General features: G+C 43.4%; 1 protein-coding gene across 1 annotated transcript in view; it reads left to right on the forward strand.

Annotated features, from left to right (window-relative positions):
* LRRC1 (leucine rich repeat containing 1) overlaps positions 1 to 27,639 on the forward strand; it is a 538,119-nt gene that overhangs the window by 490,508 nt on the left and 19,972 nt on the right. The window contains exons 11-12 of the mRNA XM_078647950.1: positions 2,221 to 2,336; positions 11,774 to 11,946. Coding sequence (XP_078504076.1) covers positions 2,221 to 2,336; positions 11,774 to 11,946 — 289 coding nt within the window. The remainder of the gene's footprint in view (positions 1 to 2,220; positions 2,337 to 11,773; positions 11,947 to 27,639) is intronic.

The raw sequence follows: 27,639 nt of genomic DNA on the forward strand, positions 1-27,639 counted from the left end.
TTGTTCTTTTTTTCTAACTTTAGTTAACTATTGTTATTTGTAACGGGCAGGTAACTGGTTTGCTGTATTTAGGTTCTTACCTAAGCACAAGCAATAAGGTTTTCAATTGTACTGAATGTCTACAAAGTGTAGCAATATTGGCGCATTTTTCCATTTACAAGAAAGATAGTCCAGTGTAGTCTGTTGTGCGATAAATATTTTGATTTTCCTTTCCCTTGAACTAGACTTCTCTATGCTCTTGATTATTGCTTCATTCCATTGCAGGAGCTGTTTTGTTGTATCTAATTATTGTTTTTATATTGTTTTTATATATAACCAAACGTGCTGCCTTGCGTCCAATTGAGGCTGCATGTTGGCTGAAAGCAGCAATATAGAGCAAGCATGGTGATAATCAGTAACAGTATCCGCTCTGCTTCTCTAGAAAACTTTTATGTACCCAGATTCAAACTCTCCAGGATGGGAGGCAGATCTTTTACCTATCTTGGTTCCTCACTCTGGAATTCCCTTCCTTAAACTATTCATAAAGAAACAATCTACACCCGTTTCCGCAGAGCCTTGAAGACCTGGTTATTTAACCAATAATCTCTACAAACTGCCACTTACTTTCACCCAGTCCGCTCTGGCACCGGGAAACCCTTTTTGGGTAGCTGTTGGGTCCAATAAATTCAATAAATAAATAGGCGAGGTAGACATTTGGATAATCTGAATTTTTGGATCGAGGCCTTAGTTGGGACAGATGTTTGAAAGGCTACCTACTCTCTTAAAGAAAGCCTTGAACGGCACCAGAAAAGATATGCACTGCTTAGCAGCCCTGTGTTATAGGAATATTTACACCTGTTGCACTAAGACGTCTTGGGACATGTTACTTTCACAAGATTATAGGCTTGACTAGATTGGAGGCTGGAGATTCCCAGATTATGGTTTTGTCATCCCAGGGCAGTCTACCCGTTTTTTTACCAATTGAACCCTGGCTGCGGATTGACTGGGTGCAAGCTAGAACGTTTAATAGCAGATTTAGGAATGAATGTACTTTGTTAAAGTACAGTCTAGCTGCTTGATTTTGAACTTGCTACTCGGGAGCGATTTTTTTTTGGGGAGGGGCTTGTTGAATTTTTCTGCAATATAACGGTAAATGATATATTTGTTGGTTTGTGGCAGTTAAAGGACCTTTTTGAGTTTGGTGTTGATTCATTCCACAATTCATATTATTTGTGGGGAAAGGTTTATGTATGCATGTGGTATTCTTTAGCGCTAACCTATCCAAAGTCTGAAAAACGATGAGCATTACTAAATACAAGCAACGATTAATAGGAATGGTAGCTGGTGTGTGCACTATAAATGCATTGTTATGTGCTCGTTGGATTTGAATCAGAAATACTCCAAATGTCTTCTTTTTCTGTATAATAGATGGGGATATTCCAGGATTTCATGCCTAGCTCTAAATGACCCCCACTTCCAGGATCTCTAGTTTCACCAAGCTGTACAATTGGTTTTAATGCAAACTCGAAGTTTATCATCCGCATACATCCATGCAGTTGGTGCATTTCATTTACCTATGCATGGTGTAGGTGGGCTGTTGGTGCTAAAACTGCAAAGACCATCAAGGGGGAGTCAGCAAATCTATTTCGGATTTGACAGCCCAAATCAAATCTAAGCAGAAAATACAATTGCACCATTTTCCGTATACAAAACATGATATTGTGTATATCCCATCGGTGCATACATGTGTATGGGGAGATTGTACGGAATATACTTAGCTTGCCAGCGTAGTGCATAGATTTCCGGTTGTGTGCCGTTTCATCCCAAATTGTTATGGAATCCTCAGAACAAAAGACAGCTATGTTAGACTTCCCAAACTCCTTGAGGTGTCATTTACTTAAACCTCAAGAGGTGTTTGCGGGTTTGCTCTCTTGGCAAGCCCTATGTATCGGTAAAGTATCGATCTTCTGTGGAACAGTGGTGCACTATTGGTCAGGTCATGTGAGCAAAGTAAAATTGCTAAAACATTAGGAAAAGAGGGCTTAGCGCTGGGAACTCACCCCTCCGCGTTTAAGCGGGTAAAAGAAGTGTTCACAAGGTGGACATCGAAGGAGAGTACTTGAGGCTGTTTTCTTTGTCGAAATCAGTTGCAATGTGTCAATAACAACATGTCAACATGTTTAAACTATGAAATTGGGTTGTGTAAATTCTTTAAATAGCATGTTTCCTTCTGTTTTGTAGATTGGAGGCTGCTGTAGTCTTAACGTTCTTTGTATGCGCGATAACCGTTTAACTAGAATTCCTCCAGAAATTTCAGCTGCTACTGAACTTCATGTGCTAGATGTTGCTGGAAACAGGTGAGGTTTTATTTAACATCTACTCTTATTGATAGTCACATGTTTTGTTTACTTTAAGCAGCATGGCCGCAATTCAGAAACAGTTTGCTATTTAAGCATAGCAAATACCACATGTACAAGGAATTCAGAAAATGTTAACTTCAATTCTTAAATCATTGTATTTATGCGTAATATTGTTCCACTGATGTTTAATATGGCACATGAGTAAATCGTACACCAGGGACAGGGAGTGGGCGCTTTGGGGCACGAATTCCCTGGAAATGGTCAGAGATTTACTCCTTAGACGGGCAGGAATAAATCCCTATCCAATGTGGGAATGAGCTGGGAACAACCCTGTAGTTGATGGTGTAAATAGACCCATTTAGAAGTTAAACTATTCTAAGGGACGTGGAATATTTTGCATCAAAGGTTACCCTAGCTATTTACCTTAGTCCCTTCGAAATTTAATGTAAAATGCTGTCTTTGGACTTTGCATCCAGCACGTTTTCATCGTTTTGTGTTTTTTGCTACCAGATAGGAGGCTGTGCTTAGGAAGAGTCCTTGTTTTACTTTAGCTGATAAGGTTATATATAATGTTATATTTAAATTTGTGCTTTCATTGAAACTCTTAAAAGAAACAGCACTGATGTTACACATTAATGCTTTTCACATGCTGCATGTCTTGTTTTTGGAGAGAAAGCCTGTCAGAGGGAATTTTCTTTGTAGAAGGAAGTACCTAAAGTTTCTAATATGATGAATATTGAAGTGGCTATTCGCATTTTTTTTTTACTTCGAAAAACTGACATTTTTTGTATTAAACTGCATCTTCAAACCTCAAAAAAAGATGTAATGGCTCACTAGGTCTAGCTGCAGTGATCAAATGATTTTCAAAGAACATATCCATCAAGATTGTCCACCACTTCCTTGGTGTTTGGTGCCATTCTGATATAGAGAGCTTTCTCTCACCAAGTGACAGATTTGGTTTTGATATTGATGATAACATTTGTGTTGTGCGATCCACTGTGTTCATATTCATCGATATTAGTTTAGTTCCCTTCTTTGTTTTCCATGTTGAGGTGGATCTGGAAATTGTTCGTATAACTCTGAACCTGCCATGGTGGTGTTAATTTACGTTTGCGTCTTTGTGACCCCAGCACGAGTAATGGATCTAAGGAACAAACTTGCGCACACTGTAAACATAGTAACATCATGTATGTTTGAATTGCGGTAGTGAGGCTGCCTTAGCTAATTTAGGCACAGTAATTTCTGAGGGCAACATAGTTTCAGCTTGAAGAAAACTGATGACCTGGTGCAACTAGAATTATCAACGTTTATTTTTGAAGATATGCAAAAAAAATCCATATTTACAGTCAAAGTAGTTGGAAATTACTCCATAGGTGGTGTTGGGGAAACTTTGTGGGACTGTCCTGTTGCCAAAGTATTTTCTATACTGATTTAATAAGTCTGAAATATGAATGAATGCGCACTGTCATATTTTTGTTCTGTGGATTTTTATTTTTTTAATAAAGACCAATAACTCTAAGAAGAAAGCATGATGGTTATTGTGACATATGCACCATCCTCCTGTGTGCTATTGCAGCTCATTCTTCATTACCTTCCTCGTATAAGACTAAAGAGGCTCCGTCTGAATCATAGGCTTTCCTTTATAGTCATAAACATTAGAATAATAGTGCCCCATGTGTGGGAATTCCTGAACACTTTACTTTTGATAGTTGAAATCTACATTTGGCATTCTAAAATCCGGGTAGGCATACTTTAGCCTATCTATGGCTCCCTTTCTAGAAGTTTTTGAGCAGTTTGAAGCCAACATATAGAAACACTGCTACATAAGTTTTAATGGTGTTGCCTAGAAAAGCTGAAGAAAAGTGAAGTAGTATACAGCCAGATAAGCCACAATTTGAAAATAGTACACTGTTCCTTCAAGAGCCAGCACCCTCCTCGCACTCGCAGTTGACTTGGTAGCCATTTGTTTAGCTGGCTGCTTTAAGAAGATCTCTGAGCGCTGTTAGAATCTCTTAACACCTAAATTCGAGAGAATGTTCCCTCAGATTCTTATTTTTTAAAACTTAATTCAATGTCTTCCACGTCTAGTAAGAATTTCCACGTGCTTTTCCAACTTAGAAGTGGGTTTTTGTAAGGAGAAACATGCTTTCACTCTTTGTAAAGTGCCCTCCAGTGGGATGAAAAAGATGGCTAATGATCCACTCTTGCATTGTGTGGTGTGCCTTCCTCCTTCTCGCTATACTAAGGACCGTAATTTCTTCAAAATATATTCAATAGAACCCTTAAGGAGAGAAATGGTATTCACATCATAGAAAATCTGGAGGATCATAAGAGCAAGAAAGAACACAGAAGAGGTAATGTAGAGACCAAAAAAGGTGTTCCTACTCATGTGTCTTACCACCTCTTCCAAGAGACTCCAGGATAGGAGATCTAAAGAGAGGACGAAGCACAGGAGTCTGCATCATGCTCATCATTCTTGACTTTCAGTGTTGACCATACCATCGTCTGAAGCCTGGGAGGTCTGCTTCCTGCTTGCTATAGAAAGCTGCTACTTCAAGCGTAAAACATAAGCTTGCATTAAAGAATGAAATAAGGTCATAACCAGTTTCTATCCATTCCTCATTGAGGCAGGGTAGCAGGTGCCCAACATTAAAATACTCTGGGCCAAGACATTCAAAATCGAGACATTCGACCTTGAGACTTTCAACACTGCATTATTTCACTCCCAGATCGACTTCACATTAGATCAGCATTGCAAAGATTGACATCACTTAATTCAACATCAACTCATGGCTATTTGGCATTGGTGACATACATTGTATCACCAAAGCAGCTACTCACCTTGTGTCAGCTTCCTGCTACTCCTCTTTGGAGCATTTCAGGCCCTTCTCTGTTAACTCCTCTAGAAGATCCGGTCCAGACCCTTCTTCAGCCACTACTGCTTCCAGAAATGCAGTTAAAGCATTTTGTAGTTCACCTTCTGCATCTACAGGTTCTGTTCTAAAATGTGTACGTAGAGACTTGAAATTTCCTAGATTGACTAGAGCTAGGTCACCAGTGAAGTTTACATAGTTTGAGGCATGTGTGGCTGTAGATACATATGCTTTGGATACCCATGCTTTGGATACCCATGCCATCTAGTGTTGGGTCTGGATGTGTGCAAGCTGTTATTCTTCTAAGAAGTCTTTCGAGTCACTAGGTAGTCTCACCCCTCCTCTCTGTGATAATGCTCATGGACTCCATTATTAGATTTTCTTTATGCTGTCTTGTTAGGATGTGCCTGCCTTCGCTCCTTTGTCGTCTCTGTCACAGTTCGTCTTTCGGTTCGCAAAGCCCATTACCTTCATCTGTATTGTTTTCGTTCACGTTTTCTCATCTTCATGTTGAGTTACTTCTACTTCGGTTCGCTTCCACCGCAGGCCTCGCAGGGCCTCACCCTTCGAGGCTTACGTAAGACTTCATCGTAGTCTTTCATGAATGCTCGACTAGTGATGGAACAGACGCTCTTCTATTACTGCCCACATTGCCACATCAAATATCCCCGCATCGACCAACACTTGGTCCATAACCTGTGTTTGCCACCCAAAGACAGGGAAGCGAATTGCTCCATCTGAAAATCTTTCCACTTGAAGAAAACTCTTCATGACCGCTGAGTGCGTTGCCTGGAAATGTCTCGCAGACCCATCAACTACATTCCATACATCTTCGATGAAGAACCAGTGGAGGAGGAAGAAAGCCTCCTTCAGCTGTCTGCTGAGATGGAAGAGGCATTTTCCATCGAGGGCAGTTCTGACTTCGACCTCAAAGTCGATCTGGAAATGAAGGATGTCGAACCGGCTCAGCAGCCTGTGAGTATGATTTTTTCTGCCCCCATACATTGTACAGATATCTCCAAAAGACACTCTACTCTGTTAGATCCACAATCAGAGACCCTCAGTCCACCACTGGCTTCCAGCCACGGTCTGCATCGAGCAACTTGTTCAAAGCCTTTGGCATCGAATACTTCGTCCTGGCCGACAGCCAGCGCCTACTCGAACATTGATACCGAGCCAACTGCCATATACGACGACCACCCCTTTGGTGCTGAGCGTAGCTTTGATGGCGAAAACAAGTTTGGATACAAAATCTTCAAAGCCCAAGCTCAAAGTCCATTTACTACACACCACTCGAGTCAATCCTACATAGATGAGAACAGCTGGATGTGAAACAAAAGCAGATCCACCCCCACACCCATCATATCCTTGCAAAAGCTTCCGCTCAAACTCCTCCTCCACCGCCTAAAAGGGCTTTAGACATGTAAGTTCCTCCCAAACAGAAGACGAAAGTGGATAAGACCTCCAGCCCTTTACCCCTCCCACCAGCCTCCCCACCACCTTCTTCCCCTTCCCCACCACACTCTGTGGAAGGTTAATTGAACATCTTACTACAAAGCTCTCCTCAATCAGATACTGCTGTGCATGGTGGGGCACAAGATACATTTGGGCCACCACCACAAGATGACCCCTGGTGATGCCTATGATGCTGATTCCCCAGTGACATAGATCCAGACTTCTATCCTGCTCGCCCCTCTCCTCCTGATGGTATCTCATATCAGGTGGTCATAGCCAGAGCTGCTACGTTCCACAACATGAAATTACATCAGGAGGTTCTAGAGGAGGATTTCCTCTTCGATACTCAGGGCTGCACAATATCTCCCAATGTTAAATGGCATGCTGGGACACACAGCATATATATTTAAGAATCCTATTAGGGCTAAGGTCAACACCCAGAGTTGATATAAAAAAAAATAAGCCCTCCTCGTCTGACCCCATGTACATTAGAGATCAGTTACCACCAGACTCCCTAGTCACTACCACTGCTCGCATACATGCCAACTCTCAGGCTACTGGGGATAACCCATCTCCTGATAAGGAGAGTAAGCGTATCGATGCTGCAGGGAAAACAGTTGCAGTGCCAGCACCTAATAATTGGCGCATCGTCAACCCCCAGGGTCTTCTAGTGCATTGCAACTGTGTTCACTGGGATGAAATTGAGGATCTCCTCCAGTATCTCCTGGAAGAGCATAAGAAACATGGGCAAAAACTTGTCACAGAAGCGAAATTCCTATCTAACACTATCTATAGGCTTTACATCAGATGTTGTTGATACCGCAGCTAGGGGGATTAATACCAGCATCTTACTCGGGCATCACGTTTGGCTTCAAATATTCGGTTTTATACCAGAAGTACCAAAAAGTGTACTTAATATCCCCTTTGACAAGGAACAGCTCTTAGAACCTCAAGTAGAAGCCACATTAGAGCTGATCAGACAAGATATGGAGATGGCGAAAGCAATGGGTGCCCTTCAGACACCTACTCCTCCGGCTACTTGTCGCTGTCCCGGGCATCGTGGAACTTCAAAGGCGACTTCCTTTGATGTCTCCTCTTCCTATTAATGTCAACAGGGCCCTAATACCTCCCCAAAGGGCTACTACCTAGGTTCCTACAGGTGCAGCAATGCCAAAGGTAAAGGTAAGGATACCTCCCGCGTGGAGCAACACCCTCCACCAAACAATGACATCCCTCTCGTACCCTGGTCATATATCTAATGCCTGTCTGGGTTGATTACAGGATTTTTTACCCATATGGCAAGAAATTACATCAGACCAGTAGGTGTTAGTCATTATCCAACATGGCTATTGTCTGGACCGCACTACCACACCTCCCAGCATTCCACCTCCCACTCACAGGCTATCACTGGTACATCAAGCATTGCTCAAACAGGAAGTCTAGGCTCTTTTTGTCAAAGGAGCTATAAAATCCGTCCCTCCTCAATACCAGGGCTCAGGGGTATACTCTCTATACTTCCTAATACCCTAAAAGGGCGGATCTTAATGGTCAATCTTTGATCACCACCACTAAACGATTACATCCTGTTAGAACACTTCCACATGGTCACCTTGCAAGACGTGACCCCAATTCTCCAACAGGGCGACTTCATGACTACACTAGACCTAATGGTCACCTATTTTCACATCCACCTAGCTCACTGAAAATACCTCGGGTTCATGCTAGGTGGCAAACATTACCAGTTCAAAGTCCTCCCTTTTGGGGTGACAACTGCACCCCGCGTATTCATCAAGTGCCTAGTGGTGGTAGCAGCCCATCGATGCAGAAAAAAAAGACCATATATTTTCATATCTGGACGATTGGCTTGTTAAAGCCAACCCTCGTCAACAGGCTCAGATTACAAAAGATCTGCTCCACCACTTGGGATTCACCATCAACGTTTCAAAGTCACACATACATCCTCTACAGGTTCAGCCATATCTAGGGGCTATTTGAAGCACACAAATTACATGAACCTATCCCAATTCTGCAAGAGTCCAGAATTTTCCGACATTACCTCAATTTCAGTCAAATCGACAACTCACTGTGAGGACAGTTATGCGCCTATTAGGGATGATAGCAACCTGTATTGCCACGATACTCTATGGCTGAATAAACATGCTTTTTTTACAGGAATGTTTAGCTCGACAGTAGTCTGTCACAGGGTCAGTTATTGGATCTAGTGTTGATAGAATGCCAAACTCATCACTCTCTGCAATAATGGAATACCAACAACCTTTTAAAAGGGCTGCCTTTTCTCGACCTTGTTCCCCACATATCTATCACGACAGACCCATAACTTACTGGATAGGGTGCACATTTCAACGATCTCACAGTGTGGGTCTCTGGGAAGCCAAGCGTAGGGGTCTCCACGTCATCTACCTAAAGCATCAAGCTGTTCACCTAGCTTTGAAAGCTTTCCTACCTCACCATTTTCACAAGATTATCCTAGTCCGGACGAACAATGACAGCCGTAGACTATCTACAAAAGCTGGGGGTGTGGGGGGTCACAAAGTCTCCGCAATTATCTTGTCAATCACAGACCATTTGGAGATGGGCTTCACAGCAAAACGTTCATCTGTTAGTGGAATACCTCCCAGGCACAGATAACGATTTTGCAGACCTCCTCAGCAGGATGCAGCTTCCACAGATATGGGTTCCCACAGATAGACCTTTTTGCAATCGCAGAACAAGCAAAATACGCAAAATGCCCAAACTTCACTTCCAGATTCTCACACCCACTATCCATGACAATGCACTATGGATGGTTCGCAAGCTCAGGCAGACTTCTCTCACAACGAGCGCCTTTACAATGCAGATGTGTCATCGATCGGCTCCTGCATCGAAGGGCAATGCGTCGGTTGGTAGATTTTGATGGTTCTGGACAGCAGAAAATCACCTTTCAAGGGCCCAGGTCCAGAATGGCACCAATTGGCAGGGCAGGCCTCACAGATGGCAGAGTCCAGGTTATGCTGCAGGGTTGAAGGAAGCCTTTGATGGTCCTGAGACTTCATAACAGGGTTGAAGTCAGCATGCCCTTGTAGCAATTTAGAATCAAGTTAGATGGGTCCAGTCCTTGTCCTCAGCAGGGCTGCAAAACAGTAAAGCAGCTCTTTCAGAGCAGCAGTCAAACATAGTGGCAGTCCTTCTAGCACAGCAATCTTTACTCCTGGCAGAGTTCTTTACAGGTCCAATAGTGTACTCTCTTAGTAAGGTCAGAGGGCCAGTACTTCTACCCAGTTGTGCCTTTGAAGTGGGGTGTGACTTCAAAGCAGGCCCCCCTTTCTTCACAGCCCTGGCTCCAGACTATCAGCCCTTTGTGTAGGAAACAGGGCACTGCCTATTCAGGTGCAAGTGTCAACTCCCCCTCCTGCTCAGAATGCAGATGAATGCAGAGTCACCAAACCCACTCTTCCTGTGCGTCTGGCTGTCTAGAGGGAACACACAAAGTGTGGCTGGTGCCCACCCTAGATGTGTATTGGAAACAGGCTTCAAGGCACACAAAGCAGTAAAAGTAGAGAAATGCCCACTTTCCAAAAAGTGCCATTTCTAAATTTGTAATGTTAAATCCAACGTTACCATTAAAAGTGCATCTTTTACCTTTTACTTGCACTGCGCCCTGGCTTTAGGGCTACCTAGGGCCTACCTTAGGTGTGACTTCGGTGTAGTAAAAGGGGAGTTTCAGCCTTGGCAAGTAGTTTTAAATGCCAAATCGAAGTGGCAGTAAACTGCCCACGCAGGCACTACAATGGCAGGCTTGAGTCAGATTTGAAAAGCACTTGTATCAGGGGCACAATCGGTGATGTAGGCCTGCTAGTAGCATTTGATTTACAGGCCCTTGGGTATATATGCCAATTTACAAGGGTCTTACAGATAAATTAAATATGACAAACAGGTGTAAACCAATTATACCGTGTTTAGAAAAGAGAGCACAGATACTTTTGCACTGGCTAGCTATGTTAAAGTGTGCAGAGTCCTAAAGGCAACAAAAACAAGGTCCGGAAAGGTTTTGGGTGACCCTTCAGAGATGGCCATTTTCCTACATACGGTAAGAGAAGTTATTGGCCTTATAGGTAATTACTGGCCCACTCATAAGTAAGAGCCTTTGACTCCACTAAGTAGCAGTCAGTAATGGTCCCCATACTCCTCTTAAAATTTTCTTTCACCAACCCATTTTAAATAATTTTCTAAGGTCTAACAAAGTCCACCACACTAGCCTTCAAAAAACACTGCAGTATGAGACGACATTGGCAACACGAGTGACAGTCCCATGTAGTGCCAACAACTCAACTTTCTTCATTACCACTTATTGTTAAGGCTTCACAAGCTTCTAAATTCTTCAGATATACACTTCTTCCATTCCCTCCCTTTTAATTGGGCTTCCTAAACATCCAATCATATGTTCAGCCATCAGTGTGATGTGGAATACCATTCTCTGGTGTCATTCTGCTGCTTTGTTGATGCTTTTCTGTTCTTATAAAACACCTACAATGCATGAAGTATTGTTGTCAGTACAAGTGGAAGCTCTGCATACAGTCTGTTTCTGTAATTCAAACGCATCAGCAGGAAGGTGTTGATCAGGTTGCTAGATGAATTACACTGGCACGTAAAGGCGACCTCGATCAAGGGATTTCCCACTGTAGCTATTTTACATGAGCTTCCTTGGCTACACTTCATCTCATCTTCTCCCTAAACTGTGCTGCCCCTACTAACATCAATCCTAATAATACACCTTCAACCTCCACTCCCTAATTACGTGCCGCTAGTGCATTGGCATGTTTTGTCTGCCTTGTAAGCCTGTTAGCTTAAAGAGGCATTTGCCTCCAATATCAATAGTTATTAAATCATTTGGAGAAACGTATTTGTGGCCATTTGTGAAGATTTGTTGAATCACGAAATAGGTTAATTTACTTTGACAGCCTCTATTGTGTGGGCAGGGGGAGTTCATTGATTTTGTGACTCTTTGTATATGTGTTGTGGAAAGTGGGTTACAGTAATTACAATGAAAGTATTTTGCCTAATTCTCTGTTATAAAATGCTAATTTGATGATATTATTTTTAAATTAGGCTGCTACATCTACCTCTTTCGTTGACTACATTGAAATTAAAGGCACTGTGGTTATCAGACAACCAGTCCCAGCCTTTGCTGACCTTCCAGACCGACACAGACCCTGAGACAAGAGAAAAGGTTTTAACGTGTGTTTTACTTCCCCAAATGCCTTCTGAGCCCGATGGTCAAGGTAATCTCCTTTTATGATACGTATCATGAGCTCTTTGACAACTTCTAATAGGATTTGCTCTCGTGCCCCTATTAGAAAGGGGATCTAGACCTAATCTGGAGCTGCATTTCCTGGTTTGTTTGGCATGTGTTAAGCCAGTCTGTAACTCCTAATAAAACATGGCTTGGTTGTCATGATTGCCTATTAGTCATGCATTCAAAGCTAATCTCAGTCAGTAGTCACAATGACATATATTTACTGCTCATGAACGTTTTTTGTATAGGATTACGATTGTTTAATGTAACCATTAGAAATGTGTAAAACAGTTTGAGCATGTAAAATCCACCAGCTCTCTTTGAGCAGTTTGTAAGAGCCGACATGACTTTGCCAGTCAAGGTCGTTATGAAATGTTTGTCTGTACGTTGTTTATGGAATGTATCATGATTCTGAAGTTAATGCATCTTCGTTTCCTCATTGCATTACTAAAGTCATGATATATATTTTTAGTTTACAGAAGTTATTTAGCTTGAGTCCCTTCCGCCATCTGAGATTCCATGCGTTTTCTGTTGAGATAACTGTGGAAATGTTTCTCAAGTTTGTGCAGGGTCAATTGAGAGACTCAGTTGGTCAGTCTATATGAATGCTTTTGCTCAGTCAGTCACTTGATGAGAGGTCTGAGGAGATTTTAACTATGATATAAATGGCCAAATTAATAATGTGTGGATTAGTCTACATGAATCTGATCAGGCAACCACCCAAACCCAAAGCGAAACCCCCTCAGCAGCCTTCCTCTAATCCCTCGCCTCAGCAGCCCCCCCAAATGGAAAACAGTACCTTACCCCAATGCTTCATCCAGGCCATCAAGGGAAAGGAGAACACTATCACCAAAGGACATTACTTCCCTACTTCACTCCTACGAACCTCCATTCCTACCTGGTGGGCCAGTTCACCTAGAGACTACACAGAAACGGTCCTTAATCCAACCCATCCTCCCCAATGCCTCTACATGGACAAGACACACCCCCAGAGACATTGTTGAAAGCAACCTCACAAGAGTACCCATCTCCCATGACCAGAACACCACCTCGACCAAGGCCCAGTTAAAATGCATTTTATTAAATTGTAGATCGGCTGTACGTCATGCCTCTGACATAGCTAACCTTATTATAACCAATGAACCCGACCTTATAATTTTAACGGAAACCTGGCTAACTGAGTCATCCACACCCATTCTAGACATATTAGTTCCCCCAAACTACTACATCACAAGACTAGACAGACCCATTAAGATAGGCGGTGGTATTGCCTGCATTCACAGGAACAACATCTCTGTGAACCGCTCTAACACCCCAATGTTCTCTTCCTGTGAATACCTTTGCCTACTCATTACTAGTAATAGCAAGCCAATATGCATACTACACTCTTTCTACCATCCTCCTGGCAACAACCTCACCTTCATCGAACATTTGATGGATATTTTAGCGATGAACGTAGGGCAACAGAATACACAGATCTTCCTGGGGGACTTTAACCTCCACTGGAACGATCCTGACGACCCAGAGGTCAATAGCCTCAAAGCTTTCCTATCCGACCTCAATCTGAACCAAATTTGCGACAGCCCCACGCATGAAAAAGGATCAATCCTTGATCTAATATTTTCCAAATCAAACTCTATCCAACTGGAATCGATCCTCCCTTGCGATTGGTCCGACCATCACATTATCACTTTTCATATCAAGGAAGTAGTCAAACTGCTCTCGGTCCAACCCACGAGAAAACAAATCTGGAAGAGGAACCTAGAAAACATCAATCCGGTCGATTTTTCATCAGCTAGTCACACCCTCGCGCCCCCACCTGATGGATCAACCGATACTCAGGCTTTGACGAATCACTACTTCCATTCGATGAACAAGGTTCTTGACAACATAGCCCCCCTACAACTAAAAAGAGTCCACACAAAGAACTCAAACCCCTGGTATGATGGTAGACTAAATGAAGATAGGAGATCATTGAGAGCTATTGAAAGACAATGGAGAGCCGTCCCTTCCACTGCTCTCCTGAAATTAAGGAGCACCAGAAATGCCTACTACAAAAGGATTAGACGAGCTAAAGCGGAATACATACGTACTCAACTAGACCATGCTAAGAATTGCCCCAAAAAACTCTTCGAAATAATCAAAGCTCAGTCTAAGGGAGTCCACTACTCCCCCCCCCCCCCCCACCCCCCCCTCACACACCCCCACCCCAAAACCAACCCAGATACACTCCCCAAATGTGAGGATCTTGCCTCCTTTTTCACAACAAAAACTTAAAGCTGACCTACTTAACGATCTAGTATCACTTCTCGTTACTCCCACAATCTCCTCTCGGACCACAGCAGATCCCCCGTACAACTGCATCACAACTCCCGACCTCAAAATCAATGCCTCCTGGTCCACCTTCAACCTCTACAACGAAGAAACTATCCTCAACATGCTCAGTTCTCTGAATCCCTCTAACCATTTCACTGACCCCCTCCCAGCATCACACCTAAAGACCTTAATGCCACTGCTAGTGCCCCTATGGACGAGGATCATAAATTCCTCCCTCATGCAAGGATCCATCCCTGACATCCTCAAAGCTGGTCAGGTAACCCCCATCCTTAAGAGAGTTTCAGCTGACCCAACTGACTTAAATAACTATCGCCCAATATCTAACATCTCAACCCTTGCCAAACTACTTGAAAAGTGGGTCCACACGCAGCTGAGTATCCACATAGACCGCCTCAACCTGCTAGACCAATTCCAATCAAGCTTTCGATCAGGACGCAGCACTGAATCAGCCATGACCCACATAATTGATGATGTACTAAAAATACTGAATCAAAACAAAGCCTGCCTTCTAATCCTCCTTGACCTATCCTCAGCCTTCGATACAGTCAAACACGACAACCTACTGGACCTCCTGAAGCATAGAATGGGGCTATCTGGAACAGTATTAAACTGGTTCACCTCTTTCCTCCAAAACAGAACTCAAAGATTCAAGATCAACCAATCATTATCTAATTCCACCCCTGGCACTCTAGGAGTACCTCGGGGATCTTCTCTCTCCCCAACACTCTTCAATCTGTTTATGGAACCACTCACTGAGCTTCTCAACTCCGCAAATATCCAATATCACATGTACGCAGACAATACGCAACTCTACATTAAGGTAAAATCTCTTGAAGACATCAAGTCCCTTAACTCAACGCTAAAAGATACACAGATCTGGCTAGCCAAGAACCATTTAAAACTAAACACACAAAAAACAGAATTCCTCTTGATCGCACCTCCCAACCAATCAACGATCATCTGCGAGTGGATGGAACACCTAACGGCAGTAGACGGTCAACCCCTCATCATTGATTCCGCTAAATCTCTGGGAATAACCCTAGATGAAAAACTAAAAATGCTGAAACACATCAGCGCTGCAACAAAGGGTGCAAATTTTCAGATTAACACACTAAGAAAACTGAAACCCTTCATTCCCACAAATGACTTCAAACAGGCAGTTAAATCTCTAGTAATTCCCAGAATTGACTATGGGAGTGTCGCACTCTGTGGTCTACCCAAATCAACAACCGCTCCTCTCAGAGCCTCTATCAATACAGCCGCTAGACTCGTCACAGGCACCAAACGCAATTGCCCATATCTCCCCTGACCTTCAGGCCCTCAACTGGCTACCTTTTGAGGCCAGAATCCAGTTAAAAATATCCTGTATGACACATAAGGCACTTCATCACAAAACCCTGAGATTCCTAGCGGAGAAACTAGTTCTTTCAGGCGGCAACAGGTCTACCAGGAGCTCTAACAATCTTCTTCTGAAACCTCATTGCTTCTCAAAGAAAAAAACTTACAATTGTACCTTCTCAGGAATGGCACCCAGGATTTGGAACGCTCTACCCCCAGAAACGAGACTTAACCCATCTACGGCCTATTTAAAAAAAGAAGTGAAATCAATTCTCATGGCCAAATTCACTTGAACTTGTCCTATACATTACTGTAGCTATGTACTAATCTTTAATTGTTCCCATTGCTTACTGTATTCATATATGCCACTGTATCTATATTTATATGTGTTTATATACCATTACCTATACTTGATCTGTAAAGCGCTCTGATACCCGCAACGGTCTTGTTCGCGCTATACAAAACTGCCAAAATAAAATAAAATAAATAAAAATGGAGGAAGGGTAGATGACTTGACTTAACTGGATTTTTTTGTGCCGGGAAACATGTACGACGTTTTGGGTTTGTTTGGACCAAGCCCTAGTTGCAATCGAAGTGCACCCTATCCTTGTGGGTTCAAAGGACAGTATGGTACAGAGTAATTAGTCTACCCCAAGGTTTCCTCTAGTTATGATGGAGAGAGGATTACTGACAGAGGCCCTCTTAGTCTCCATGAGCCTAAAGACGCAGTAGTCCAGCTCCGGTTTACCTTGATGTATCTGAAAGCATTCTGGAACAGAAATACCAGAAGGGTTCTTTTATGAGTGAGCGATATTCTTCTTTTATGAACGAATGCGAACATCCTGGTTTAGAAGACCGGCTCAGAGACACTGCCAAAATCAATAAATAGTGAGTTTCAAGGCATGTGGACAGTCTTAGTTTTCTCACCGTGCATGCTGCACAACCTCCGATAGCACTAGAACTGTGCTACAAACAGTAAGCAGTCTTGGTGTAATTGCTGGCATTTAAAGAGTGTGCAAGTTTATTCCATCAGCATGAATGTGTCCCCTATGCCTTACTTCATATAAATATATTTATAGTGCAGAGACGAGTTTGGACTTCCAGCCTCTAATTTGAATTGTTTTTTCTTAATTATAATCCGATTTTATTTTCATAGATGACAAACAGTCTAACGCAGCGAGGGAACCCGTTGATCAGTATGTTTTCCCCAATCAGCACCTTCACTGGCTAAGGAAAATGTAGGGATGCGTGGGTGTGGTGCACTGACTCGCCATAAAAATTAAATGATTACAGTAAACACACCACAGTTAGTTGACAACACTTATGTTTCCCCAATTCTTGCATATTCAAGAAAACCTCAGTGAAAACTACTTAAGTGTCATTGCTGTATTTAGGATTATGCAGTCCCCTATCACATTCATTACCTCCTTCAAACACATAGGCTGCAGTCATTACAATGCCACAAACCACATCTCCAATATTTAAACTTGCAATCTTACATTGAAAAACATATTATTTTTTATGTGGGATCAAAACACTGCTGGTATTTTTATGTAGTTTACCTATATGTCATAACCCTGCTCTGAAATACCTGTACAACCATGCACTTGCAGGTAAATATATATATCCTCATTAGAGGTCACATTTACGACGGAAACCTTTTGCGGGTTCCTAATTGCGACTCACAATTTGGAACTCGCCAAATGAGATGTACAACAGTCCCATGCACTGTTTGCGATTCCAAAAGGGGTCACAATTGACCTGCCTCATAAATATTCATGAGGCAGGTCGCAATTTACGACCCATTGGGAATGGCCAGTAATCACAGGGATGGTGGCCTGCTGGGGTCAGCAGACCACCATGTCTGCAATTGCTTTATAAATAAAGCAATATGTTCTACTGAAATGCAGCCCTTTTTGCTTAAAGGGAAAACAAGATGCATTTAAAAATAGAAAATGAAAAGCTACCTTTTTATTAGGTCGAGCCTACGCAACGCTCATGCCCTGTCCAGGCTGTAATCGCTCTATAGGAGTGTACGCCCCACTTCTGCTTCGATTGTTTCACTCGTACATCGCTTGTATTTCCTGGCTCCTTATTTTTGGCGCTCCCGATACTTCACTTCCGTTTTTAGTTAAGGAGCATCGGCCAACTACAGTTTCCTCATGCTGCAGTAATTTGTGTTTCTTTGGGGACTACTTGTTTGAAATTTGTGCTAATGTTACTGTGTGAGTACCTATTACTTGTATGTACACGGGCGCTGCACATCATGTTTTAGCACAGCGCCCCTCATCTTTCTTTGCACACGCATAAAAGGTTTATGGGCGCCGAGCTTTATATTTAGCACAGCATCTATTTTTAGTTTTTTTTTTATTACCATGGCGCCCACTTAATGGGCCACCATGCATGTACCTTTTATTTACAGGGGCACTGCCGCTTGTATTTTACATACTATTTCCGTAGTCAGAGGCTGTGCTCAGCATGACACCGCCCATGGCCTGGAAAGTGCAGGAGCACACGTCCGCCTCTCAACAGACAAAACCATGCTTTTCTTTGAATCATTAGACGAATTTGCAGACCCTGCTAAGGTGGCGCTCCACAACTTCAGGTGCAGCCGGTTTACTTCTTTTTTTTTTATTACCATGCCCCCCCACATTATCGGCCGCCACGCACATACGTTTTATTTCCATGGGCCCCATGCTTTATTTAACCACTGCGCCCGATTGTTCTATTTTACATACTATTTCCATAGTATGCTCATAGGTGCTCAACAAGACACCGCCCATGGCCTGGAAAGTGCAAGAGCACACGTCCCCCTCTGAGACAAAGCAATGCTTTTCTCTGAATCATTAGAAGCATTTGCAGACCCTGCTAATGCGTTTCTGCACGACTTCAGGTGCAGCCGCGTAAAGTAAAGTCCACATTTGTAAAGCGCACAATCACCCGTAAGGGTCTCTAGGCGCTGGGGGCCGTCGGGAAGATTAAGCGAGCTATTGCCCAGAGTCACATGGTGCTGGGCTAACCTGCCGCCGGAGCCGGGGATCGAACCGTGGTCCCCAGATTCCAGCGTCAGTCGCCCTGGCCGCGGCGCCACACCTCTTCTGGTCACAACTTCTGGTGCAGCCGCTTTGTTTTCAGCCCTTAGCTGCTCCAGCTGCTATCTTGCTTCAGTGTAATTCGCCCTTCTTGGCTGTGCTGGAGTTCCAGTAGGTCATTCTACCCAGCGGACACTTTGTGTGGCTGAACTGGACTAAGTGTATGTCTAATTTTGATTTGACTTGATTTATCTTAATGGGCCACCGACCCAATCTCTTTGAGGGTATGATTAGCAACTCGCGTGTTGGTGTACTGATTTTATGCCTGGTAATTCAGACACCAAGATGCTGCATATGCAGGGCTTAATGTTTTGCTTGAATAGTTTTATCACGATTGTCAAAAGGATAGGGATATAATATGAGATTTTTATATTTAGCATGTTAAGTGTGAGTGGTCTGAATGTGTGACATGTGCCATTGCTGTTACTCTGCTAACCCTCAAGCTACTGCTGCTTCTTGCTATATGGGTGTAAATTGATAAGTAGTCTTTTTTATTTATGGTCATAGAGGTCATAGAGTGCATCTCTATAGTTTAGCTTGGGGGCTGCTTGAACAGACTGGCGCATAGATCAAAAACGTGTGCGCGTTAAATAACGTAGGCTGTTCCAATAGCTTGGAAAATTAGGACAGAGTGGAATTGCAAATTAGGTTAACACATGTTGTGCGCCTTTTTCATACTATGGACAGTATGAATGTTTTTCAACACAACAATCCTGTTCCAAATCTTTTGGCGATGTGTGAATTAGAAGCAAGTGTAGTACTTGCACAACTATTTAGTGGCTAGATCAGGGCATCGGAGGCTTCCCACCTGGGTGTGAGGGCCTTCTTTCTGCTGCAAAGCATAACGGTTTACCTTTAGACAGCAGTAAGAGTGCAAGAATGAGTCACGGGCAGCTGCAAAGATCAACAACTTAAGTAGGTTAAAAGAACAAATAACACAAGGTCTAAAACACGTTTATTAAAAGAATAGAAAGCATATGCAATGCAATAGGTCTCGCATTACTGAAAGTTTGAGATATTGTCGTTGCATTATTATTTGCAACGCCAATAACTAAAACTTTCAGTAATGCGAGACCTATGACATTTCAAATGCTTGTTTAATAGTAGGCAGTGGTCCTTGGGACCACTACCTGCTCTTAAAAAACGTTGGCATTCACAAAGGGGAAGGGGTCCCTTGGGGACCCCTTCCCTTTTGCAAATGGGTTACCACTTCCTTCACGGATTCGGTAAAATATTCATGTTTTGCGACCGCATTTCGGTTGCAAAACATTCATACATGCCCTTGCGACTCGAAGTGTGGCGCAGGGGCCAGGGCGACTGATACCGGATGCTGGGGATCATGGTTCGAAACCTGGAACCGGGGGCAGGGGTCTGCCCAGCACCATGTGACTCTGGGCAATAGCTTGCTTAATCTTCCCGACGGCCCCCAGTGCCGGGAAACCTACGGGTAGCTGTGCGCTTTACAAATACAGGATTATTATTATTATTATTAGGAAGAGACGCCCTTGAAATGCCCCTTCCGGGAAGCACCTACAGCAGCGATGTCAAAACATCTGGGTGCTATCGCACCGCGATTTTTACATCGCATCGTTGTTCACATCGCATGCTCCCACTGCGCGATGTCATTAACATCGCATGCCATTAAAACGCATGCGATGTTACGGTAAAAATGCCGATGTTAATACACCATGCCGATGTTAATACACCATTACAATGCATTTATGAAACTGAATGCATGAACAGACAAAAAAGATGTTACCGATGTTAATACACCATTACAATGCATTTATGAAACGGAAGCGGTTTTTAAAGATGTTACCGATGTTAATACACCATTACAATGCATTTATGAAACGGAAGCCGTTTTTAAAGATGTTACCGATGTTAATACACCATTACAATGCATTTATGAAACGGAAGCGTTTTTTTATTTTGGCAAACAGTCAAATGCCTTATGGTGAATGGTTGAATGGATGGCTGATGGTGGGTGAATGGATGGATGGATTTATGGGTGGATGGATGCATGGATGGATGGGTGGGTGGGTGGGTGGGTGGATGGATGGATGGGTTTATGGGTGGATGGATGGATGCGTTTATGGGTGGATGGATGGATGCATGAATGATGGATGGATGGATGGGTGAGGGTGGGTGAATGGATGGATGGGTGAGTGATGGTGGAGGCCGCAGGGGCACCGCCTGTAAAAGAAGGCACGATGTTATGATCTTCTTTATCCCACTGTCCTCCGATATTGGTGAGATGACCCAACCTGTCTTCAAAGGCCAGAGCATAAATGCAAAATACTCAGCAGCTCCCTTGCTCAGATTGTATTATTATAGACTGAGCGCTGTACGCCATCCCACAAGGAAAGATTGAGCACTTTCATCCCTCAAAAAACATCACAAATAACCCCCGTAAATACCTCTAATATGTTTAGAAATACAAGGACGATGCACAACAGTGTAGGAAAAAAACTCACAGGATTTCGCTTGCAGGCAAAGGAACTACATGGTAAAATACGACCTGTAACAATGCTGTGCGAAATCTTCTGTGGTACTGGACAGCTGTAAGTAAATAGGATCAAACAAAGAAGCGTTGCGATAGTTGGAGATATTTGCACCTTGATAAACGAAATTTAGGACACGATATTTCTTCAAGTCGATATTTTTGCTATTTTATGTTTTGACACAGTTTTTATTACATTTTCGTCCAATTACGACACACGGAGGACAACATACAACTCCATCCACAGCTGAGGCGCTATCGGTGCTCACCAATATGTGGGGGTCGATAGACTGGAGGTACTATCTGTCAGAAACCCCATGCATAGTTGTGTGCTGAGCATGCAGGGCCATGGGCTTTCAGCACAGAAGGACTAAGATGGCACTGCAGGATTGCCAGTTTTTTAACCAAATGAATATATGCATGGATATTGTAGTGTGTGAAATTTGATTTTCACCAGTTCGGAACCCAAAGTGAAGAAGGGTCTTCATCTTAATATCGCTGTTACTTTTTCCTCCTTTCAATCCCCACCTCATATCTTCTCTCGCCTCTCCACTTTTGTCTTGCCATATTTAAATCATAAACATCGAGGATGCCGCTGTTGAATGCAATCAACATGATAACACTGGGTACGCAACAATTATGCAGGAAGCAATAGGAGGGGGAATTGCGCCTCCACTTTGTTATACCCAAGTGTTTCAACTTCCCATTCCTACTTTCAAAATGTACCTTTCTTCAAACCCTTGCCCGTTTGAATCACTGTTATTTATTTATATTCAGCTTACATGTATTCATGAAAGTTTGCAAGGTCCACAGGGTTCATAAAATGTAATTTAGTTTAAGGAAGAAAATTGCCAGATATACTAAAAAGGTGCGCACACAGGGTAATAAGCACCTTGATAAAAAGTGAAGAGAAACACTTATTCTATGCACATTTGTAATGAGGCAAACCCAGCGCTAACATCTGCTACACAGGCTGGCACGCGTACAGGCACAATGGATGCAGGCACTGGGGGCGAAACGTTATATAACCCCCCCCCCCCCCCCCCTCAGATACGGGATCACGCGTTGTCCTGACACGCGATTTCAAGCCATGCGATGTGCTATCCTGCCAATAGGATTTAGCGCACTAGCGTCGGAACGACGTTCGAGGTAAAACATGGCAGTGTAACAGTAGATGCGATGTGTTTGCGGCGATGTAAAGCCGCGCGAGGAAAGGGTTTCCGCTGTATCATCATACAACCGCCCCTTCCTAATACCGACCCTATTTTAAGAGTCAGTAATAGGTTACCGACTCGCAAAATTGGGTTGGAACATGCTGACAGACTTTTTAGTGATCGCAAATGGCCCGTTTCTCCATTTCCAGCTGCTAAAAATGGTCGTACGTTTGGCCCAAGAAGTCTTGCCAAGTAACATACCAACGAATAAATGCTTAACTTGATGAACTTTTTTTTACGTCTAAGTCTTCTCCTATACAGCTCAGCTATCTGGTTGCGAAAGACTTATTGGGAACATTTTGCTAGCTGACCTGGAAAGCAACTCGCTCATTACCTTCCATTGACTTCTTGTTGTGTCATTTTGATTTTCTTGCTATTTATGGTCTTATTTGTATTAGCTCGCCCATCTCCTGTTTGCCGCTCATTTAAAGCACAGTCTGTTTACCATGCCTCTGACTGGTTTCCTTTATCCTTCCACAAGTGTCTGCCCAGTTTCCTTCTCTTTGTGAAAGCACTCTGTGCGAGTGCATGTATTTCGCCGTTCTCTGTTTTCACCCTTGTCCCAGCACATTCTTTAATGTTAAGAAACATCAACCTCGCATATTCTGTTCCTGTCGCTACATGCAGTTTCACGCTCCTACTTTTCTCCCTCACCGTGCTCACCTTTTTTTTTTCCTATGTGATTTTGATCTTGACCCGTGCATGTTGAGCTTTTTTGCACCCGCCTTATTTACTAACAGCCATGAACGCCGATCCTTATCCTTCTCTAATCCTTCACCGACTTACTTTTCCGCTTCGAACCTTCACACCTTCCCTTCAAGTTTTAACCCTTTAACCACCACCGCGTGCAAATACATTTTATCAACATTAATTTACTGCTTATCTTTCTGGGCCTTACGTTCATGATTTGTTGAATTATGTACTATACCAGCAATACCACTCCATCCTTCACGGCCTTCTAACCTGTTTTAAAGTACAACATATATTCTTTCACGGTATTGTGCCTGTCTTGCAGACTCACGTAGCAAGATATGCTCTCCATGGTGCAGTGCCCCCGGACGTAGTCTTGGGGACGCATTGGACCTAGATGATTGCTTCATTGTACATTTTAAACAGCAGCCCAGGACCCTGTTTCATTCCTTGCGCAAGGGCCCATCACACGGACTACCCCACTGCGCACTTCCAATTATATTATACCGGTCTGTGCTGCCAACTACAAACAATGCGGTTTATAGCGGTTTTCTTTAGTAACAACAACTCGACCTCTCACCCTTCTTCAGATCAGCCCCATCCCCATCAAATACCCCAGTATTCCTCTCACGTCCCTGCCTTTGCCCTTCTTTTCCAGGGGCTTAGGTCCATTGGTGCAGCATGTGCCATGTGCTTTTCATCTCGACCCGTGGATGTTGTGATTTTTGTTACATGTCTTATTTGTAAACAACCATAAATCTTGATCCTTGTACTTCTGTAAGCCCCGGCTCTGCCTCTCCTTTTCCCATTTCCAAGCTTCACACCTTCCCTTCATGTTTTGTTTAACCCTTTGGCCGCCAGTATGTGCAATTTCATTTCATCTGCGTTCACATGCTGATTATGTTCCTGGACTTTACTTTTACCATTTGTTGAATTATGCACTTTATCAAATCCACTGTATCCTTCATGACCTTCCAACCTATTCTAAAATACAGAGTGCGCTCTTCCACTGCCATGTCCCTTGCGTACAAATCCACCTAGAAGAATATGCTCTTCTCAAGCTCCCTCAACACCCCGAAAAAACCATCCTTCTCTCCCGCCCATAGCCTGCCCAACTAAAGTTAGTAAGCTGTAATGTCCCCAGGTGCAGTGGTACCATGACCCAAGAAAACTTCCTTACCAGATTACAGCTTTATTTCAAAATACAAGCAGGAGCCCATTTCCTTCCATGCACCACAGCCCATGACACACTGGCTATGGCACTGCATGATTTTTTAAGTTGAGCCTATTATACAGATAGAAGACCTTGGTACCTGCCCATTGCTTACCATTGGATGGCCTTTGTCACTGTTTTAACTGCTATTCGTTTTGCCGTTTGTCAATCCTCTCTTTATCCCTCTCATGAAGCATTATCTCTTATTGATCTCTTTAACTGAGTGGCATTCTGCTTCCATTGCTTGCTTTTAACGAACTGCTTTTTTTCTTTTGCGTTAAGAACTACTTAAGAGTGCATGTGTTTTTGTGCTGTCTCCCTCATGTATTGTACCCCCTCTGCATTCCCTGTTGCTTTCGGTCGCTTTTGTACTTCTCTCTCCTGCCTTCACCAGCTACAGGGTCTCATTTTAGTAAAGTGTAGGGGCAATTTTAAAAATGCATTTAGCTCGAAAGTAACTATGAAAAATATTTATACGTTGAATATTAGTTTTATTTATTTACTTTAAATGTAGACCAAAATCGAAAAAATGCTACAACACTATTAAATTAATTAACTTTAATTCATTGAAATATATTACATTAAAGTAATTTTTCTGAAGAAATAGAAAATATATTCCCTCCTGAACGAAAAATATTATTTTAATGTGCATTAATAATGATTAAAAGTGATGTATAGAATTCATTAAACTGAATGTAATGATTTTTTAATAAAAAGTAATGTTACATTGTTTTGAAAAGAGGTTATTAAATATGTTATATTTAATCATAAATGTGTACTATTATATATGGCTTAACATTAATTTATATCGATTTATACAGTTTACTATTTTAAATAACCTAATTTAATTTACCATTTTTTTGCAATGGGGTTTTATTTGAATTTCCTAGCTCTATTGTTTTCTATGGGAGTTTTTTTGCAATAACAGCGGTCGGCCATGTGTAGTTTTGGACTTAAACTTTTGTAGTAAGTTACTATAAAACGTGCATTTGTGAATACTGAATAATGGTAAACTTGCTCAAAAGTGTAAGTTATGACACCGACCCCCAGGAGCTTATATATCCCTGGTAACAAGAACCACGGTGCCACCGGGGACAGAGTTAAAATTTTAAAGGGTCTCTTAACTCGCGTCTCACCCCATTCTTAGCAACAATTTGTTTACCCCGCACCACCTTCCAAACCTGGCAGGACGCTAACTGCAAAGGAATCAGCGACTTCTTTAACCACACATTCCTCTTGGATTTCCCCAGCCTCCTCCACTTCTGTGACCTCCCAGTGGAGGAACACTGGTGCTACACCTCTGTCCGCCAACCTCCAATCCACCCCATAGCCAGTATACCATTTACGAAGTTCAGGAAATGGCTAATTACCAAAACAGAAGATAAACGCCTCCTCTCCCAAATATACTCCTATCTGAATGGACTGAACGGCCCTCAGAAGTCCCCAGCTCAGAAGAGATGTATAGCGGAACTGGAGTGTACCTTTATGCCCAGAGAGTGGGCAGATATCCTTCAAAGAACCAGAACCACCTCCACAGCAGTAGGCAAAGAGGCACATCTGAAAGTGACTCCCTATTGGTGCTGTATATCCCTCGAGAGACTTGCGAAATGGAAGCAGGGAGCTCAGAGCTCTGCTGGAGACACTGTGGTCAGGTGGGTGCTTTCACCCACCTTTTGGCGATGCCCTAAATTTAAGCGATATTGGGAGGCCGTGCCCAAGGACGTTAATGAGATATTTGACACCAACATTCGCCCATTCCCGAGCAATGTCCTGCTAGGCCTCCCTAACGCCCTCACATGCCCACTCTGCTTCCCCAGAGGCGCCGTCAAAGTTCAAGTTCAAGTTTAACATTTGTATAGCGCACTACTCACCCAGAGGGTCTCAAGGCGCTTGAGGGAGGGGAATAATTTATCTATCGAATATCCAAGTTTTTAGTTGTTTTCTGAAGGAGAGGTGGTTCTGTGTAATGCGGAGGTAGGTGGGGAGAGAATTCCAGGTTTTGGCCGCTAAGTAGGAGAAGGATCTTCCTCCCATGGTGGATCTATGGATGCGCGGAATTGCGGCGAGGGCTTGATTGGACGATTGTAGTTGGCGGGTGGGGGTGTAAAAGGACAGGCGCGTGTTGAGGCATTCGGGTCCTAGGTCGTAGAGAGCTTTGTGTGCGTGGGTGAGGAGACTGAACGTTATTCTCTTGTTGACGGGGAGCCAGTGGAGGTCTTTCAGGTGACCGGAAATGTGAGCTTGGCGGGGGATGTCTAGTATGAGTTTGGCTGAGGCGTTTTGGATGCGTTGGAGTTTATTCTGTAGTTTGGCTGTGGTTCCGGCGTAAAGGGTGTTTCCGTAATCCAGTCGGCTTGTGACCAGTGCGTGGGTGACCGTCTTCCTTGTTTCGGTGGGGATCCAACGGAAGATTTTTTTTGAGCATGCGTAGGATGTTGAAGCATGATGATGATACGGCGTTGACTTGTCTGGTCATCGAGAGGGAGGAGTCCAGGATGAAGCCCAGGTTACGAGCATGGTTCGTAGGTATGGGTGCGGTTCCTAGGGCCGGTGGCCACCATGAGTCGTCCCAGGCAGAGGGGGATGAACCTAAGATGAGTTTAGTTTTAGACGGCTGTTCTTCATCCACTCGGCTACTTCTTTCATTCCTTCGTGTAGGTTGGTTTTGGCGGTGTTTGGGTCTTTGGTGAAGGAGAGGATCAGCTGGGTGTCGTCTGCGTAGGAGATAATGTTGAGGTTGTGTTGGCCTGCGATGGTTGCGAGGGGACTCATGTATACGTTGAAGAGGGTGGGACTGAGTGATGATCCTTGTGGTACGCCGCAGATGACTTCGGTGGCTTCAGATCTAAAAGGGGGGAGGCGGACTCTCTGGGTTCTTCTGGCGAGGAACGAGATGATCCAGTCCAATACTTTTCCTTGTATTCCGACGTTGCTGAGGCGTTGTATGAGGGTGCTATGACAGACTGTGTCGAAGGCTGCGGATAGGTCGAGTAGAATGAGGGCAACTGTTTCTCCGTTGTCTAGTAGAGTTCGAATGTCGTCTGTTGCTGCGATGAGGGCGGTTTCGGTGCTGTGTTTGGCTCAAAAGCCGGACTGTGAGGGGTCGAGGGATTTGTTGTATTCGAGGAAGGCGGCGAGCTGACTGTTGACGGCTTTCTCAATGACTTTGGCAGGGAATGGGAGGAGCGAGATGGGGCGGTAGTTCTTAAGTTCGGTGGGGTCTGCTGTGGGTTTCTTCAGGAGGGCGCTAAGTTCGGCATGTTTCCAGCTTTCCGGGAAGGTCGCGGAGTTG

The sequence above is a fragment of the Lissotriton helveticus genome, chromosome 6 (genome assembly GCF_964261635.1).
Source record: "Lissotriton helveticus chromosome 6, aLisHel1.1, whole genome shotgun sequence".
In the NCBI taxonomy this organism is placed as follows: domain Eukaryota; kingdom Metazoa; phylum Chordata; class Amphibia; order Caudata; family Salamandridae; genus Lissotriton; species Lissotriton helveticus.